At 41.0% G+C, this 18,539-nt stretch overlaps 1 protein-coding gene across 6 annotated transcripts in view; it reads left to right on the top strand.

Annotated features, from left to right (window-relative positions):
- Nucleotides 1–18,539, top strand: part of nlgn2a (neuroligin 2a) — a 302,180-nt gene that overhangs the window by 54,202 nt on the left and 229,439 nt on the right. Inside the window, exon 2 of one of the 6 annotated variants that reach the window (XM_060926606.1) lies at nt 6,169–6,222. The exons of 4 other annotated variants lie outside the window; for them this stretch is intronic. In XM_060926606.1, the coding sequence (XP_060782589.1) occupies nt 6,169–6,222 (54 nt within the window). Of the gene's footprint in view, nt 1–6,168; nt 6,223–16,900; nt 16,924–18,539 lie in introns of all 6 variants that reach the window. One more of the 6 variants, XM_060926809.1, reaches the window with a different exon arrangement.

Genomic DNA, 18,539 nt, shown 5'->3' with positions numbered 1-18,539 from the left:
GTGGGCTCAGTGTAGCAGGTAGAAGATGGCGTCTTCTACACCAACACCTGCCCGGTACGCAAACTGCAGACAGTCCTGGGCATGTTGCACCTGTGGTCTGAGGAGGCTGAGGAACAGCCGCTCCAACGTCTTCATCAGATGTGAAGTGAGTGCCACCACTCGGAAGTTGTTCACCTCGCTGGGCTGGTTCTTCTTGGGAACTGAAACGATGCATGATGTCTTCCAGAGGGTGGGCACTCTCCCCAGCTGCAGGCTGAGGTTGAAGATGCGTTGGAGTGGTTCACCCAGTTCAGTAGCACAGGTCTTCAGTAGTCGGGGACACACCTTGTCCGGGTCTGCTGCTTTCCTGGGGTGAAGCTTCCTCAGTTGACCTCTGACCTGGTCTGCAGTAATGCATGGAGGAGTCTGTGTTGAGGTGGGGGAGGAGGAGGGGGCTGCTGTGATGACTGGGAGGAGGTGTGTTGAGGGAAGAAGGAGAGATGGCTGCAGTGAGGGGGAGGGTGGGGGGGACGTGGGCTGGTTGAACTGGTTGAAGAAGTCATTCAGCTCATTCGCCCTCTCCACTGTCCCCTCAAGGACTCTGGTCTTTGTGTTGTGGCCTGTGATGGTTTTCACACCTTCTCAGACCTCCCTCATGCTGTTCTCCTTCAGCTTCTGCTCCACCTTTTTCCTGTAGCTGTCCTTAGCTTCCCTCATGCAACATTTAACCTCCTGCTGTGCTGCTTTCATTGCCTCCCTATCCCTGCTCCTAAAGGCGGCCTTCTTCCTGTTGAGGACAGCTTTGACTTCCTGTGTTACCCATGGCTTGTTATTAGGGTAACACCGTACAGTCTTAGCAGGGGAGACCACGTCTGCACAGAAGTTGAGGTAATCCGTCAGACAGTGTGTCAGCCCCTCTATGTCCTCACAGTGTGGGCTAAGCAGCACATCTCAATCCGTGGTGTCATAACAGTCTCTGAGGGCATCTTCCATTTCAGGGGACCACCTCCTGATGGAGCTAGTTGCTGCAGGCTGCCTTTGAACCAGGGGGGTGTACTTTGGCTGTAGACAAACCAGGTTGTGGTCAGACTTCCCTAGTGGGGGGAGGGGTGTGACTTTGTATGCATCCCTCACATTAGTATACAGCAAGTCAATTGTCCTGTTTTTCCTTGTTGGACAGTCCACAACCTGGTAAAAAGCAGCCAAAGTGGAGTCCAAAGTAGCGTGATTAAAGTCCCCAGAAATGATCATAAATGCCTCAGGGTGCTGTGTCTGCAGCCTTGCTGTGACAGAGTGAATCCTCTCACATGCAGCGGCTGCATCTGCCCTCAGAGGTATGTACACAGATGGTGATCACGTGACTGAACTCCCTCGGCAGATAATATTGGCTGCAGGCTAACAGCTAGCAGCTCTAAGTCTGGGCAATATAAGACTATCTTTACAGAGATATGTCCCGGGTTACACTGGTGGTTGTTCACGTAGATGATGAGTCCCCCACCTTTGCCTTTCCCGCATGCCTTAGTGTCTCTGTCGGCTCTCATAGTAGTGAATCCCCACAGGTCCACGTTAGCATCCAGTATGAGGTGTGTTAGCCATGTCTCCGTAAAGATAAACAAGCTGCTCTCACAGTAAATCCGCTGGTTGTTCAGTGCGGACAGCTCGTTGACCTTGTTCTGCAGCGAGTTCACATTCCCCATGATAACGGAGGGAATGGATGGTTTGCAGTGCCACTGGTTGTCCACTAGCCTCACCTTTAGCTTAGCCACGGCTTTGCAGCCCCTGGGTCTCCTCCTCAGCTCCGCCGGGATGGGGTGGCGTATCCTGGCTCATCCCATTGTTTTCAGGGCCAGCAGCTCCTCTCTCGAATAAGCAAGAAAACTGGCTGCTGGTTGCGTGTTAAAGTTAAAAATATCCATGTGATATGAAGAAAAACACTATGTCTTCGTAAGAAGAGCAGAAAAATAAAAAAGTGGGAAAAAAGAGGTTTAAAGAGCTAAAAACTACAGAGCTACTGGAGAGGCAGCCATCTCCCACAGTGCCACATGAATAGCATGGTATCTGTAAAGTCTTATCAATTTCAGAGTGGATCTGTAAGTTTGACTTGATCCAATTAATATGGGCGGCACAGTGGTGTAAGTGGTTAGCACTGTTGCCTCACAACAAGAAGGTTCTGGGTTCGAGCCCAGCGGCTGACTGGGGCCTTTCTGTGTGGAGTTTGCATGTTCTCCCTGTGTCTGTGTAGGTTTGCTCCAGTTTCCCCCACAGTCCAAAGACATGCAGTTAGTTTAACATGGGACGGCCTTGGGCTGAAGTGCCCAAGAGTGGCAGCGCGCATGTACACAGTGGCTTTGCTCTCCTACGATGAACTAAATTTCATTGTACATTTGTGCAATGACAATAAAGGTATTCTATTCTATGGATGTATACAGTTGAATCCAAACATGATTCAGGTTAGCACAGATCTATAAAGTGTGATCTGTTTGCAGGATTCCATAAAGTTCAGTTCATCATGGATCTGTAAGTTAAACGTCATTCAATTATGCTTGTGGCTCTGATTCACTTCAACACAACTCTATAAAGTATAAGCCAACATTGATCTATAAAGCATGATCCATTTCAGCATGGTTCCATAAAGCCTTATCCAGTTCAGTATGGATCTATAAAAACTGATCTAGTTTAGCAAAGCTTAATCCAATTCAGTGTGGACCTGTAAGTTAAAGGTGAAGCAGTTAATATGACACTATAGCAGCCTGACCCACTTCAACACAGCTATATTACCTTACGTTACATAGCATTTAGCAGACGCTCTAATCCAGAGCGACGTACAACAAGTGCAAAAGTCAGGTACAAGAAATGCTGAGCTTCTTGACAAAGTTCTAGTGCCAACTGAACAAGTGACAGAATAACACTAAGTGTAATATTCTGTTAATGTACCAACCATCAGCAAACAGCCAAGGAAAACAAAACAATCCAACCATAAAATGAGCTGATAAAGTACAACTACCGGTAAATAGAGAAAAATAAAACTAAAACTGGCTAAACCCAGGCTAGACAGTGCACAGCCTGGGTTGGTCAAGGCCATTATGCAATTACACAGTGGACAGGGAAACGGGAGAGGTGCAGCCTGAAGAGATGGGTCTTCAGTCTGTGCTTGAAAGTGGTCAGGGAGTCAGCAGTTCTGACTTCAGTGGGAAGGTCATTCCACCAACAGGGAGCCAGGACAGACAACTGTCTCGAGCAAGCTGGGCAGGAACGGAGAGGAGGAGGACCCAGATGACCAGTAGTAGCAGAACATAGGGATCTGGCTGGCATGTAGGGGCAGATCAGTCTGTGGAGGTATGCTGGACTGACTTGTCTTAAATTTGATGCAAGCTGCGACAGGTTGCCGGTGAAGGGCGACAAGCAGAGGGGTAATGTGGAAGGAACAAGGGAGATTGTAGACCAGGCAAGCTGCAGCATTCTGGATTAGCTGCAGGGGTCTGATGGCAGATGCTGGAAGGCCAGCAAGGAGAGAGTTGCAGTAGTCCAAGCAGGAGAGGATCAGTGCTTGGACCAGGAGCTGAGTAGAGTAGGTGGTGAGGAAGGGGCAGATCATTCAGCTGTTGTAAAGGAGAAATCTACATGTCTGGGTCACTGCAGTGATGTTTGCTGAGGAGGAGAGTCTGTCATTGAACACCACCCCTAGGTTTTTTGCACTGGTGAAGGTGACATAGACATTTCCCCCAGAGGGATGATGAAGTCCGGGGGTGGAGAGGATGGAGCAGGAATGTAAATCACCTCCATCTTGCCTGGGTTGAGTTTTAGGTGATGGTTGTGTATCCAGCTGTGGAGCTATATAATGCCTGATCCAGTTCGGCACTGCTCTATAAGGACTGATCCAGCTTACATGGCTCTATAAATCCGGGTCCAATTCACTTCGCTTTGGAAAAACCTGATCCAGTTCATATTGGTTCCATAAAGCCTGATCCAGTTCACATGGCTTTGGAAAAGTCTGGTCTAGTTTATATGGCTATAAAGACTGATTCAGTTCACATGCTTCTATAAAGCCTGACCCAGATCTCATGAATTTGGAAAAGTCTGATCCAGGTTAGCAGGATACTGTAGGAACTGTAGGAATGAAAACCATTAGGGAAAAAAAAACCAAAAACAAACAAACAAAAAAATCCCCCAGATTTATTGTCATTGATAAATCACAGGATTGTTTTGTTATGTTCACCTTTGTGCCAAAGGAAAAAAATGTGACCACAGCACACTTTTAGAAAACTGTCTTGAAGTCAAACCTTACCCATAGGCCATAGGATATGTGGCGTAATGTGTGCATTGACAGGTTTAGTAAGCTCTATTAACTTCATCTTTGAAGTTCTTGGGAAAAATCCATGTCTCAGTTGAGCAGTACACAGTAAAGAGAAATAATAGAGAGAGCAGCTGAGAAAAAAGACTGTCAAGTGTTAAAAGGTGAAAGGAATAGCAAATGACAGTCGTCATGAAGGAAGCAGAGAAGAGGAGATAGGCAAGGCAAAACGAGTAGAGGAAGCAGGTCCAGTGGGAGGAGGGTGATTTGGCTGAAGAGTTTCAGCATTGGTGCACTACTCATTAAACGGGCCAAATCATGCATAACTATGCACACAACTTTGGCTTTGAATTGATTTTTTAAGGTAACTGGACTTGCCTCAGGCATATAATCCATTAAGAGAACAGAGAAAATTTCAGAGAAATAAAGAATGGGAGGAAAATAACCGATCCTCAGTTCACCTTCATACACTGAATGAGTATTGCCTGAAAGTTTAATTTTTTTGCATCATATTTGGGGGTGTGGGGGGTGTGGGGGTCTATCCTTCACCTTTTTTTAACTTCTTACAATGAATGTTGGTCTCATTCAGAGTTCAAACAGATTTGAATCTTTCACACACATTTTAAGGAATTAAAAGGGTTCAATCTCTCTCTCTCTCTCTCTCTCTCTCTCTCTCTCAGTCTCAGCAATCAGTTGACACTCATCACAGGAGATGTACATTTTTATGTGCAATATCTGAAATTGCCAAATAATAAAATGAATGTGATTTACCCATACAGGTACACTCAATACACACAGAACATGACAAGTATAGAACATACATTTTATAATATATTATAGATTAGAACAAACATTTGAAAGACACGTTTGAAAGAAAGTGTATTTCCAGCATCGAGCTGAAGAAAGGCACATTAAAATATAGTTGTTTATTTTCCTGCAGTGTTTTTGTACAGAAAAAAAAAATTGTACAGCATTTTTTTCACTGTGCACTGAAATAAGTACTGAATATTGTCTTGGGCTGCATGTTTATTAATATTTTGATTAATGTTCATCATTTAACTTGATGCTTATTCCTGCAGGGTTTGCTTTGTCTTTTTCACATCTTGTTTGCTTTGCCAAATGCTTAATAAAGCATTACACAACCATTTTTTTTTTTTTATTTCACCATCAACAGAAATTACAGCAAACATCTACTTGTGCTTAAGCAAGGGGGAAAACATGATTCCCTATCCACATTGTATTTTTAGTGTGTGTGCAGTGTGTATAGTAAGTGTGTGTTGTGGGGATTTCTTGAAAGTGGCCCCTGCAATGCATAGGCTCCCTACTCTACGCGTGATGTTTTTTTTTTTTTGCTTTTTTCCCACCCTGAATTTGAGGATGACAGCCTGTGCAGAACGGGGGCAGGAGGGACCTGGGGAAAGAAGGAGGAGGAGGAATCAGGGGGTGGGGTGGGGGTTCTTGTTTTTCAAGCCACTGAGGTTAATTCTTTATTCTTCCTTATCGATTTTTCTTCATCCCCGGAAGCCAAACAAGCTGTTGGAAACACAGACACTAAAGATAGTGTAAAGAGGGCAACAACACCAGTGCACAGCAATGACAAACCCACTTCCTACAAGCCAAAGAGAATATTCACAGATCTAATAGCACAATTCTTTGATCTTGCCAACAGTTTGTGTCTTTCTTGCACTTATTGTGTGTTTATGATGCCTTTTTTGTTTTCTTTTGTTTTTTCATCTTTCGCAAAAAGATAAAATCAATGACCTTTTGATGAATTGTCTTTTTTGCTCTTGCTTCTTTTCTTTTTTGATGTTTTTCTCTTAGTTTTTTCTTACCACAGTAATATTTTTTTGAATTTTCTCTTTTCTCTTTTCCCCCCCTCCTTTTTGTCTTAACCCTAGGTCCACTCACAAAAAAACACGATGAATCTACAATGAACCGGCCACGAGATGAAGGTATTTTTGTTGCATGTTTTTCCTTTTTTCTTGTATTTTTTAAGTCTTTTTTGGGTGGGGAGATAAAAGACAGCCTTCCTCGTTTGTCACGCGTAGGAGTGTTTGTATGTATATACATACATACATACATGCATACGTACGTACGTACATACATACATACATACGTACATATACATGTGTGTGTCTGTGTGAAACCTGAAAGCACTCTTGGATAACTTTGCTGAGTAGTTACAGGCCCACACTGCTGATCCTGTTGTTGCGAAAGTGTAGTTTTCTAAGATTATAAAATGAGCCTGAGCTGCTGAGAAAATCCGGCTGTATTACTATTAACAAAATAGGAAAGAAAGGCTTTGAAGCATAATGCTTCAACAGAGTTGTTAAAGCCATGATTTTACAGCTAAGCAACTGTTGCTGGTGTATAGAAGCGTTGTGTGCAGCTCAGTGAGATTATAATGGCTGAAATACCAGGCCGATTCTAATGAGGACAAATCAGTCGGCCTCTGTTCTGCACTCATAGTGTCCGTGGAGGAGCCTCTGGAGTGGCTTTAGCTGTGCTTGCAGTAAATACCACTCTGCAACTATCAGAAAATCACTCCTAGCATGGCTGGATGAAAAACATCAATGTGTATCAGCCTCCAAATGTGCACTCAGGCACACACACACACACACACACACACACACACACACACACACACACACACACACACACACAAAGTACAAACACATTCATGCCCAGCCTTTTAGTTTATTCATGTCTTATAACCCTTTTTTGTCTTTTTGGCCTTTGTCTTTGAGAAGGATGATGATGAGTTGTAATTCTGATACTGAGGAGGCCTTGCTGTTGAAATTCTTTGCCCTGTTCTTGTGTTTACAAAGAGACTCTTTTTCTCTCTTTGTCCTTTTCAGTCTTATTTTTTTCTTTTTGGATTTTCTTTTTACATGAAGACATCGACCCTGTTTGTAGCAAATGTGTTTTTTGTTTTATTTTTCTTCTTTATATACATTATTAACTAGTTTGGTCCTTGGGAGGACTGGACAGTGGGTATTAAAATGACATGTTTTCAAAATTGTATTATTAGTTAAATCTTATTACAGTCTCACATCCTTTTCGTGCCACATCTGTATAAAGCGAGGGAGAAATTTATGAAATTAAAAGATGATAGGTCTGTCTGTCAAGATCTGGTATTTAAAAGTATTCCGTTTGAGTGGCATAGTGGTAAGCCAGTACACTGAGATGTGTGTACGTTTGCATCAGCTTGTGAGAGAATGAATCACAGGGATAGTATGTCCACCTGAGCCCAGCTGATTATCCAGAGAAGAACTAACTATTTATACAAGCCCCTCCCTCTCTCTCTCTCTCTCTCTCTCCCCTTCACTCAAAGACTCTGTCTTTCTCTACCACCCCCCTCTATTTCTCTCATTTGGTCTCATATTATAGGGTGTGTGCTGTCTGCTGGGGCTGTCGATGTTAAACCTGTCACCCTGTCGAGCACATCATCGCTCCATCTTGCACATCTATATTTCACCCACCACACAGATGCTACAGCACCGGCAGCTTGTCTCACTGCCATTTTCATTTCTCCCAGGGTGGCTGAGGGATCTCTAACCACACCTCAAACAGTAGGACTGGGTGGAAAATGTAGGCTGGTTCCCTTCTTCAGTCTTCATTTTAGCTAAAAATAGTCTATTAGTAATCTTATCTCGACACAGCAGATGAAAAATAGAAATGTGTGATTAGGATTGTCAGATGGTAGATGAAACAGCATACCATTTAGTATGCATTATGCAGTGTTAATTACATTCTGTTCAGGATGGAGTACAGGATGGGTGAACGTACTAAATAACAATATCTAAACCATTTACTGCTGTTCATGGAAAAATCAAATCAGCGACTTTTTTTTCCAAGAATAATTTTGCTGTTCCCGGAAGTAATAGGACAGATAGCTACAGAAAAAAAAGAGTGAGAATAACAGCTGTATCCAACTGAACCCCCCTCCCCCCGTAATTTGTAAAATTAACATGTATTTGGCTAGTTTCTAAATCTGAGGCTTTTGTTTACATTTTCCAGCCCTTCAATTAGCCCTGCCTCTAGTTAAACAGATGGATTGTGGTTTGGAAGGAAGTTGAAATCTTGTCAATGTTTTAATTACAATTGCAATTTGGATTTCAGCCAATAGGGGTATCCCAAATAACCAAGTGTTTCTTTAAATATCACTTTGGTTGTGTGCAGTAATTGCTGAGAAATGAATATGTTGATCTAATTTGCAAATTGTTTTCACCAATTCAAGCCCATCTTGATCATAGCTTGAACAACCAGCATGATCACTCATTCAAAAGTGTCCTTGTAGAGTTTCCAGCGGAAAAAACAAAAAACAAAAACAACAACAACAAAAACATGTATATGCTGGTAATGCATGTATATTCTGTCATTAAATATAAAAGAACTTGACTTTACATTGTTTCATTCACTTTGAAGCAATATTATAGAAAAATGATTCATTCGATAATTAAAATGATTCATTGTTAGATGTCCCTGGCAGTTACAGTCTGCACATATGCCTACTTTATACATTCACTCATCCATCCCCACAGGGTACAGGATGTACAGTAATATTGTCCACTGTTATATTATTTACTGTAATATAGTGCATGTTGTCCAACTGTAGAACAGGCCAATGTGACTACCCTGGTAGGTGAGGTCAGGAATGTGGATATAGAAAGCAGGAGTTTAGAGAGTAGAGCTGCTTGGTTTTTATTTTTAATGACATTTTTCTGCACTGCTTACTATTCAATTTAATGGCACACTCAAAACCAAAGAAAAGTGCATGCAGCTTACTTCTGCATGACTCATTTCATATTCAAGTTCAAGTACAAGTTCAAAGTCTGGCTTTGCTCAACGTGGCTTTGTCTCTCTCTGGCACTTAACAGCCTACTGACAAAAAAGGGACATAAATAGCCCGTCATTAACCACACATAGGTGTACATCATCACTCATTACCTGCTTCTTTTTCAGACCCCTCCTTCCTTTCTGCCCACTTGATGCCCAGGCACTTCTCTATGATGAGTTTCCTGCTCATATATATGACAGTGTGCTCTCCCGCCTCCACCAGCTGGGACAGCATGTCCCCCAGCCCCCTGTCCAATGCACCAGTCTGCAAAATAAAGAGAAAGGGAAAGTCAGGAAAATGCAACAGCAGGTTCAGACAAATAACAGCTTTGAAGTTTATTTCAGTGTCTACCATCTTCACATTCATGTTATCACATTCTCATTTTTTAAAAATTTGATCTCACTTATATTTTATATCATATTACATTTGACAGCAAAGAAAAAAAAAGTTTGTTTCTTCAGTCTGCATTTTCTGTGCCCTGTATTTTGGGCTTCATGTCAATTACTTGTGTTTCAGCTATATGTAGGTATTTTACTAATTTTGATAGGCTGCCTGGAAAATCCATTAAAGTACCTGTGCAACCCAACTTTTGAGATAAATATTGCCATATCTTTTGAACTAAACTTTGAATAAAGCCCCTTGATATCACAATACTGTGTTGTTGTTTTTTTTTTGCTTTTGTCCTGAGTGTGCTATTAAATTGAAAAGAATAGTGCTGAAAAGCATGACTAAAAAAAATAAAATAAACACCATCACTCTATAAATCCCTGGTTCCTGCATTCCTGCACTTGAGGAAATATGGGTGACGTCAGTGTACAGTGATTGGTCCAGACTTAATAATAATAATAATAATAATAATAATAATAATAAAACACAGACAAATTGACCAACAGCGATGTCCAGGCTTTGAACGTTTATGCGATGGAGGAAATGCAATGTAATTTTTATGCACCTCAGTGAAATATTAAAAATCTTCATTAAATGAAATTAAATGGACATTTTTTTTCAGTTTTGTTTTTTAAAGATATCAAGTAAAAAAACGTGATAAAATAATAATCCACACTAACATGTTCGGTAAATGTATTTTAAGCAATCATGAACTATTTTCCACCACAAAATCACTCTTTATAATATAAAATAAATAATTTACTGTCAGCACGTAACACTTCCTGGGTGTATGCCCATTTTATAGCACAGTGGAATAATTCATTTCTATAGAAACATTTGACCGAAACATGACATGCAAAAGTGGAGAAGTTTAAATCCTAATGTTGCTAGTTTTCTGTTTTCTTGTAGTATTCTATATTGCCAAAGTATTGCTGCATGAATAGACCTAGTTTAATTACCACATTAATCACTTCAAACTTGGCTTAATTTAGCAACATACCTTCCATCTTCATTCTTCGGCAGTTTACGAAATGGGACATGATCTAGCACACCCTATCTTTTTGCATTTTATTACACCACAGTAGAGGTTCCCAAATGTTTTGGGGTAAATGACCCCAAATGGACATCATGATTTTTCTCCAAACCAAGGTCTTGACCACCATACATTTTTTTTTCTAGATTTCAAATTTATAATTTAGGACTACTGCTACATTTGAACATTTCATTATGTCAGTAACATATAACCCCAGATCAGAAAATGTTGGAATGGTATGTAAAATGCAAATTAAAAAAAGAAAGAAAGCAGTGATTTCTAAATTTACTTTGACTTTTTATTTCATTGCAGACAGTATGAACCCAAGATAGTTCATGTTTTGTCTGGTCAATTTCATTTCATTTGTTAATATACAGCCATTCTTGCATTTCAGACCTGCAACACATTCCCAAAAAAAGTTGGGACGGCAGCAGTTTAGGACCAGTAATGAGGTAAAACAATTAAATAATGATGTGATTTGAAACAGGTGATGTTAACAGGTGACTGTAGTCATGATTTGGTACAAAATCAGTATCTGGGAAAGGCCTAGTCTTTGAAGAGCAAAGATGGACAGAGGATCTCCAGTTTGTCAACAAATGCATGAGAAAATTTTTGAAATGTTTAAAAACAATGTTCCTCAAAGAAAGATATAAAAGGATTTAGATATTTCACCCTCTACGTTGAATAATATCCTTAAATGATTCAAGGAATCTGGGTGAATTTCGGTGCATAAAGGGCAAGGGCACAAGCCCAAGTTGAACACCCATGATATTGAATCCCTCAGCTAGCACTGCATCAAGAACCATCACTCATCTATAGCTGATATACTGACATGGGCTCGGGATTACTCTGGTAAACCTTTGTCAAGTGCTACAATATAGAGTTACATCCACAAAAACCAGTTAAAACATTACTGTGCAAAAAGGAAGCCTTATGTTAACTGTGTCCAGATGCACTGTTGACTTCTCTGGGCTCGTAGGCATCTGGGATGGACCATCATACGATGAAAATGGCATTTTCCATACCATCCCAACTTTTTATTTATTTGGGGTTGTAAGTTTTAAATAGCTAATAATTAAATATCAATGTTTCTATTGAATATACATCTGATTGTTGGACATGTGACACCAGCAGTCTGAGAAAACAAATCTCACAGTAGGGTATGTTGGAGCTACCAGTTGCACATTTTTATTGTTATTATATCTGTTTATATAATTTTAACATTTTTAGGAATACACTATCTCACAAAAATCAGTTATATAGTGGCTTTCCTGGTCCTTTTATATCTCCTATGTGTTTCAGAAATACTTCTGCTTTGTAAAGATGTATGATGGGTCATACTTGTGTTCAAATTTTAAGAACTAGTAGTACCGGTAATTTGACAGGCACATAGACCCCAAAATGATAAATTTGTATGTAATCTGTGGACTATGCTATTAAATAGTTCCAAAGTTATCATTGAGAATGGAGATAGCTTCCTTAAATATCTGATATAATGTGATGGGTTACACTGAAAGTGATAATAGCTCATAATAATGACAGATTGCTTCTTAGCAAGTCTTTCAATATTGGTAATATTTTTTTTCCATACCGTCGTGTCTGTCTGTAACATGATACACAGCTCCTCACTAGTGTATGCAGTTGTAATGGTGACTTGATGGTAGAAAGAGCGAATGATAATCTACTTGTATAAATAGTATCATTAGCAAAATCTGATTGATACGGTTGCCATAAAGTTCTTACTGTTTCCATCCCACAGAATGTCTGTCTGTCATGGACATTCAATTCCTTTACCTACTATAGAATCATCTCCTTACCAGAAAGTATTTGATTAAGTTATTGTGCTACAGGATCACTGTAGCCTGAATAAAGTATTTCACTTCTACAGATAAGAGCTTAAATTCCACAGTTCATGCAATTATAAACCTGCTTCTCAAAAAGGAATTGTATACATTCAGCCCAATTTGTCAAGGTGTTAAACAAGCTAGCAACTAAACACTGACCAAATGATTTCCTTGATCCTAAACAAGCTAAAATCATATGCTGGAGTCAAATGATAGGGGAATGATAATTATTCTGACATAGAATGCAATTTTACAGCCATTTTAATCAAAGGCTACTGATATCAGTGGCGGCTGGTAGTCTTTCAAACAGGGGAGGCTGGTCGGTTACGATATTTCCAGATTTTAAAAGAAAAATGAAAAACACATCAATTTTGCCCATACTCATGCCTCTGATATGGCTGATTGTTGGCAGGGTCACAAACTGTGAAATAACAGGTTCTTCTAGCCCATTAGCCTACTGTCCAATATACATGATGGTGGTGTTGGGGGGGGGATATTTTAACATTTTATATTTTAAAATTGTGGCATGTGGCATGTTGTTTAAAAATTGATCATTATTGAAAGCAGCTCTTTGTCAGGAACCTCAGCAGTAACAGCAGAGTGTTCTGGAATAGGCACAAGCACTGGCCTTGGGGAGCCAAACATAGAGCTGGGTGCCACACATTTCATTCAATGACACTTTCCCTATATTTTACTTATTTTGACTGAGAAATGTTTTATTGACAATTTTGATAAGCCTTCACTTTTAATCCAGGTCTGTAGTGTGAAATGTTCTCGGCTGTGTTTTTGTTTAAAAATGTTTTCCAAATTGTAGCTGTGTTTAATTCATATCCAGAAAAATATATATTCCAATATAATATACTCAGCATAAACATTTTAAATAGATTCTATATTTTTGGTCCATCCATGACATATTACTAAAGTAGCCTATTTACTGTTGTTGATGTGGGTCACTTGCTGTTAGCCAATTCACTTTCTCGTACCAGGAGAGCTGAAAGGAACGAGTATTATTCCCTACCTTTTTCACCAAGTCAATTTGAGGCGTTGGTCTACCCTGCTCTTTAATTTTAATTTTTTCCTCGAAAGGAAGACTGGCAAATGGCTTCACCAAAATTAAATCAGCAATGCTTGGCATCCATGCGCAGCTTTCTTGCTAGCTGACTAGCCCCCTCAAGTTCAAGTTCAGTCACTCAAATAAACGAAATTTCTGGAACTAAGATAGCAAACTTGACAACACTATATTTACACTTTATTTACAATGAAAATATATACAAACTAAAAAAGCTGGTAGAAACCGTATGTAATGAATGAAATCGAAATGTAAGCCGATCTCTTACAATACACCACAGCACTTGCGAATCCGCATGGGACTGAACTGAAATTCACCGCTGCCTGTCTATATTTGAAACGAGCTCTCAATCAAAGAAAATATCCGGCCGCTTTCACCAATCACCAATTTCCTCGTGGAAAGCTTTGCCATGTCCCTCCCACTGTGAGGCTGGGAATCCGTGGGGTGGGCGTTTTCGCAGTATTTGTCCAATAACCATCTTGCATTTTGATATTGAAAAGCGCATAGCTCCCAAATGCCATTGAAGTCCACTGAGGCTAGGAGTCCGTGGGGCGGGCGTTTTCGCAGTATTTGTCCAATAACCGTCTTGAATTTTGATATTGAAAAGCGCATAGCTCCCAAATGCCATTGAAGTCCACTGAGGCTGGGAGTCCGTGGGACTCCATGGGCGGGCATTTTTGCAGTATTTGTCCAATAATCATCTTGCATTTTGATATTGAAAAGCGCATAGCTCCCAAATGCCATTGAAGTCCACTGAGGCTGGGCTGCATCGCATTGTCACGAGGGGGAAAAACTCACGCACACATTAGGCAAACTGGGGAAAGTTATAACGGAATGATTTCGCACTGTAGTTGGGTTGAGCACATATATTTCTATGATTCTGGATCTGAAATAGCAATGTTATAAGGTCGGCTATAACATAAGCCTAGCGCAATTCATCCTACACGATGTTCATCATTTTTAGAGGAGGCTGAGCCTCCCTCATTGTCTTAGAGCAATCGCCCGTGACTGATATATACTGCATCAGGAGAAAGATTGCTTTCCCACTTATATTTTTCATTTCCTTTAGGTTTATACTTTCAGAAAATACATTAATACAAGTGTGGGGCAATTTATTTTTCAACAGTGGTGTTATACTGTTGATTCCAAACATTATGAACATGCTCAGTCCTGATCAATGGCAGAAGCAGGACATTTACTTCTTTAACCAATGCTGTGGTCCTTCCCTATTTTTATTATGTTTTGAACTATAGAATAGCCCATGTTAATATTGTACAGTAGTATAGGGCTCAAGTTGTTTCTTTTATGCAATATAGCACTACTAATGGCACTTCTATGAAAGATGGTGTTTTCTTTTGCTTGAACACGTACACTACTCTCATTAGGAAGTGTGTGTAAGTATATGTGTCTCATGCACATGTGGTGTTTAATGAGGAATCTGTACCATTATAGAGAGATCAGTCATATTGTAGATGTTTCATGTTCCATTTCCTTCTCCTACCCTAACCCTGTTTGATAACTGATGTGTGTTGACTGTAAATATCCACAAATAACAATCTAGAGAAAGGATACATAAATACAATTTGTAAAGGTAATCTGTCTGTTTTACAGTTCTTCAGTGTAATTTTAATGTTACATGTATAAACATGACTATGAAGTACAGATATCTTCCTTGCCTGCTTATTGGTTATGTTAGTGAGACAGCTTCTCTGCTCAGCTGCACATAATGCTTCCCAGGTTCGACAAGTGCACTTTAATTGTACCTAAAGTTTACTGACACTTCCTATTGATGATGCATATTAGTGATACTTTATGTTTAACGGAAACTAGCAAGTTAGCATGTCTTACTGTGTTTATGTTGTGCACAATTAAACAGCCTGTAGCTCTTTGGCTCATGATGATTCTAGCATGCTAACTATAAAGCAACCAGTTTAATAATGCAATGCTGGTATGTGGCGTGAGGTATGTAGCACTTATATTTATGCACTAAAGACACTTTAAGATAGTGTACTATGTTATTTGGATGTATTTGAAAGCTATACGACTAATTACTATGAAAGCCTAATGTCATGTCTGCACCTACTCGCACTCAGGGCTCCACTTCCTAGAGTTCGTATTGGCCTTCAAATATGGCCACTGTGGACTACAACAACCATCCTGCACCACACCAGTCTCAGTCTCCAGAATACTGATTATCACACACAGCTGTTCCTGATCACAGCCTCATCTCTGCTCTATATATAAGGACTCTCAGTTCTCAGTAACTTTGCAAAGTAAACACTCAGTGTTCCCTTGCGTGACTTTACTAAGCCTTATTGTTTGTGCTGATTTTCTGGTTGTTGACCTAGTTTGTACTTTGATTTTTGCTGTCTGTCTCTACTGCTGATATCTTGTTTGTGCCTCACCTGACCATTGCCTGTTTGTTGACTCTGCCTTCACTTTCCGATTTGAATTTCTCTGTCAGCTTTGCCTTTAATAAACTCTCTGTCACTTTAACATCTGTCTGTCATCTGCATTCCTGACAAATTACTTCACTGTCACTATGGATGTAGTGGAAGACCGCAGGCATGCTGCTTTATCTGCACAGTGGTGTCTCCTGGAAGAACAGCAACAACATGTTTGTGAAATGGATGCTGACATTACCCAACTCACCGCTGCTATTTCACAGGGACTCCTAGCATGCCTTGTGCTGGTTATGAGCTCCAGCATGCTTATTCCATGTCCTGAAAAGTCCTCAGAAGAAGTACTTGAGTGCAAGGGATTCCTCCTACTATGTCCCCTATTTTTCACTGCCCAAATAGGGACCGATGAGCAGCAGAAAATAGCCCAGTTCATTAATCTGCTCACTGGGAAAGTGCTCAAGTGGGCAACCACTCTGTGGGAGAAGTTCAGTGAACAGTTGCTCGGTGTCAAGCAGGGGAGGAGATGAGTTGCAGCATATGCATTGGCGTTCCATACACTCAGAAGCAGATGGAACAAGACAGCTTTCAAGGCAGCATTTTATCAAGGTCTTGATCTTAGACTTCTCACTGAACTAGCCTGTTGAGATGAACAGGCCTCCTTGGACTCTCTTATCAACATGTACAGCTGACTTGACAATTTGCTCTGAAACTGATTGTCTTTGCATTGCCCCATGTCTCACCCATCTGATGCTGAGGTCTGCAAACCCATGGAAGTCTCCTACACCAGAGTAGCTCACTTAGAATGTGAGTAAAAGCACAAAGAGGGGCTCTGCTTCCATCTAAACCTCTCTCATTCAAGTCATTTAAGCTTCATGTACAGATAAGGCTCTCAGAATCAGTCCATGTTCTCTATGCCCTGATAGATTCTGGAGCAGTGGGAAATTTCATGGATAGTGAGATCATGCAGAGACACCAAGTGCCCACACAAGTACTCTAAAAGCCCTTAAGCATCAGGGCCATTGATGGTAGGCCAATGGAGAGGGGTTCATCATGAGACACACTAAACCCCTCAGGTTTAGTGGCAGGACAGAGAGATTCTACAGTGGCCCACATCTTGCATGCAACATTTTCTCCCTAAGCTCACAGTTGCTTCCACCACCATGGCAAGCCCTGAAGTCACCATCATGGCCCACATTCCAGTATGTTACTGGGCACACATGGAGGTCTTTAGCAAGGGTAAAACCAGTGGGCTCCCTCCTCATTGTCCATACAACGGTGTGATAGAGCTCCTTTCTGGCACTATGCCTCCCTGTTGCTGTATCTACCTTCTCGCTATCTCTGAGTAAAAGGCTGTGGAGAACTATGTACAGGAGGCTCTACAACAGGGGTACATTTGTCCTTTCATGTCACCTGTATCTGCTGGCTTCTTCTTGATGGAGAAGAAGGAAAGGGCCTCAAGCCATGTATTGGCTACTGCATGCTGAATGAGATCACTGTGAAATATCCCTACCCCTTGCCGTTAGTTCCATTAGCCCTGGAACAACTCTGGCCAACTAGGTGTTCACAAAACTGGACCTTCATAGTGCCTATAACTTGGTGCGCATCCATGAGGGTGATGAGTGGAAGACAGCGTTTAGCACTACCTCTGGCCACTATGAGTACTGTGTCATGCCATATGCACAAGCTTGCATGCCAAGTGTCTCCCAGTGCTTGATAAATGATGTACTGAGGGACATGCTCAGAAAGTTTATCACATACATTGAGAATATCCTCATCTACTCTCCTGACAGAGGAGGGCATGAAGCCCATGTCAACAAAGTCCTAGCTAGACTACTAGACAACCACCTGTTTGTGAAAGTGGAGACATGTGAGTTTTACATAATTCAGACCTCCTTCCTGGGCTATATTGTCAGTGTAAAGAGAATAACCATGGATCAGGAGAAAGTTGTTGCAGTTACCATATGGCCCACTCCCATAACTGTCAAGGAGCTCCAATGTTTCCTGGGATTCGCCAACTTCTACCAGTGATTCATCAGGGCTTTCAGCTCAATTGCCACCCTACTCACCGCCCTGCTGAAAAAGGAGACCAAGCAACTTCAGTGTAACCTTGAGGCAGAGAAAACCTTTGCTCTACTCAAGACAGCCTTCATGTCTCCTCCTATCCTCAAACACCCTGATCCAATGAAACAATTAATTTTTGAAATGGATGCCTCTGAGTCTCAGGTTAGATCAGTGGTCTCACAAGATTTCAGCAAGAAGCCCAAGTTGTACTCAATGGCATTCTTCTCAAAGAAACTCACCCCATGGAATGAAACTGACATTGGTAACTGGGAGCTACTGGCCATATAATTTGTGCTGGAGGAGTTGCAGCACTGGCTGAAGGAGCAACATACCCTTTCACTATATACACTGACCACAAAAACCTGGAGTATCTCAAGTGTGCCAAAAGGTTGAACCCCTGTCAAGCTCACTGGGCCCTGTTCTTAAACTGTTTTCAATTCACTATAGCCTACAGGCCTGGTTCCATAAACAATAAAGCTGATTCTCTGTCTTATATCTACCCCACTTCAGTGCTAGCCCAGGATGCAGAACCCATTATCCTTCCTGCATGTTTTATCAACACCCTCACCTGGGAAATAGAGAGCTTGCCCAGACCCTGCCATATCACATTCCTGACATCTGCCCCACCAATTT

The sequence above is a fragment of the Neoarius graeffei genome, chromosome 1 (assembly GCF_027579695.1).
Source record: "Neoarius graeffei isolate fNeoGra1 chromosome 1, fNeoGra1.pri, whole genome shotgun sequence".
NCBI classification, from domain to species: Eukaryota; Metazoa; Chordata; class Actinopteri; order Siluriformes; family Ariidae; genus Neoarius; species Neoarius graeffei.
Note: the sequence above shows the minus strand (reverse complement) of the source record. Positions and strands in the feature narration are given on the sequence as shown.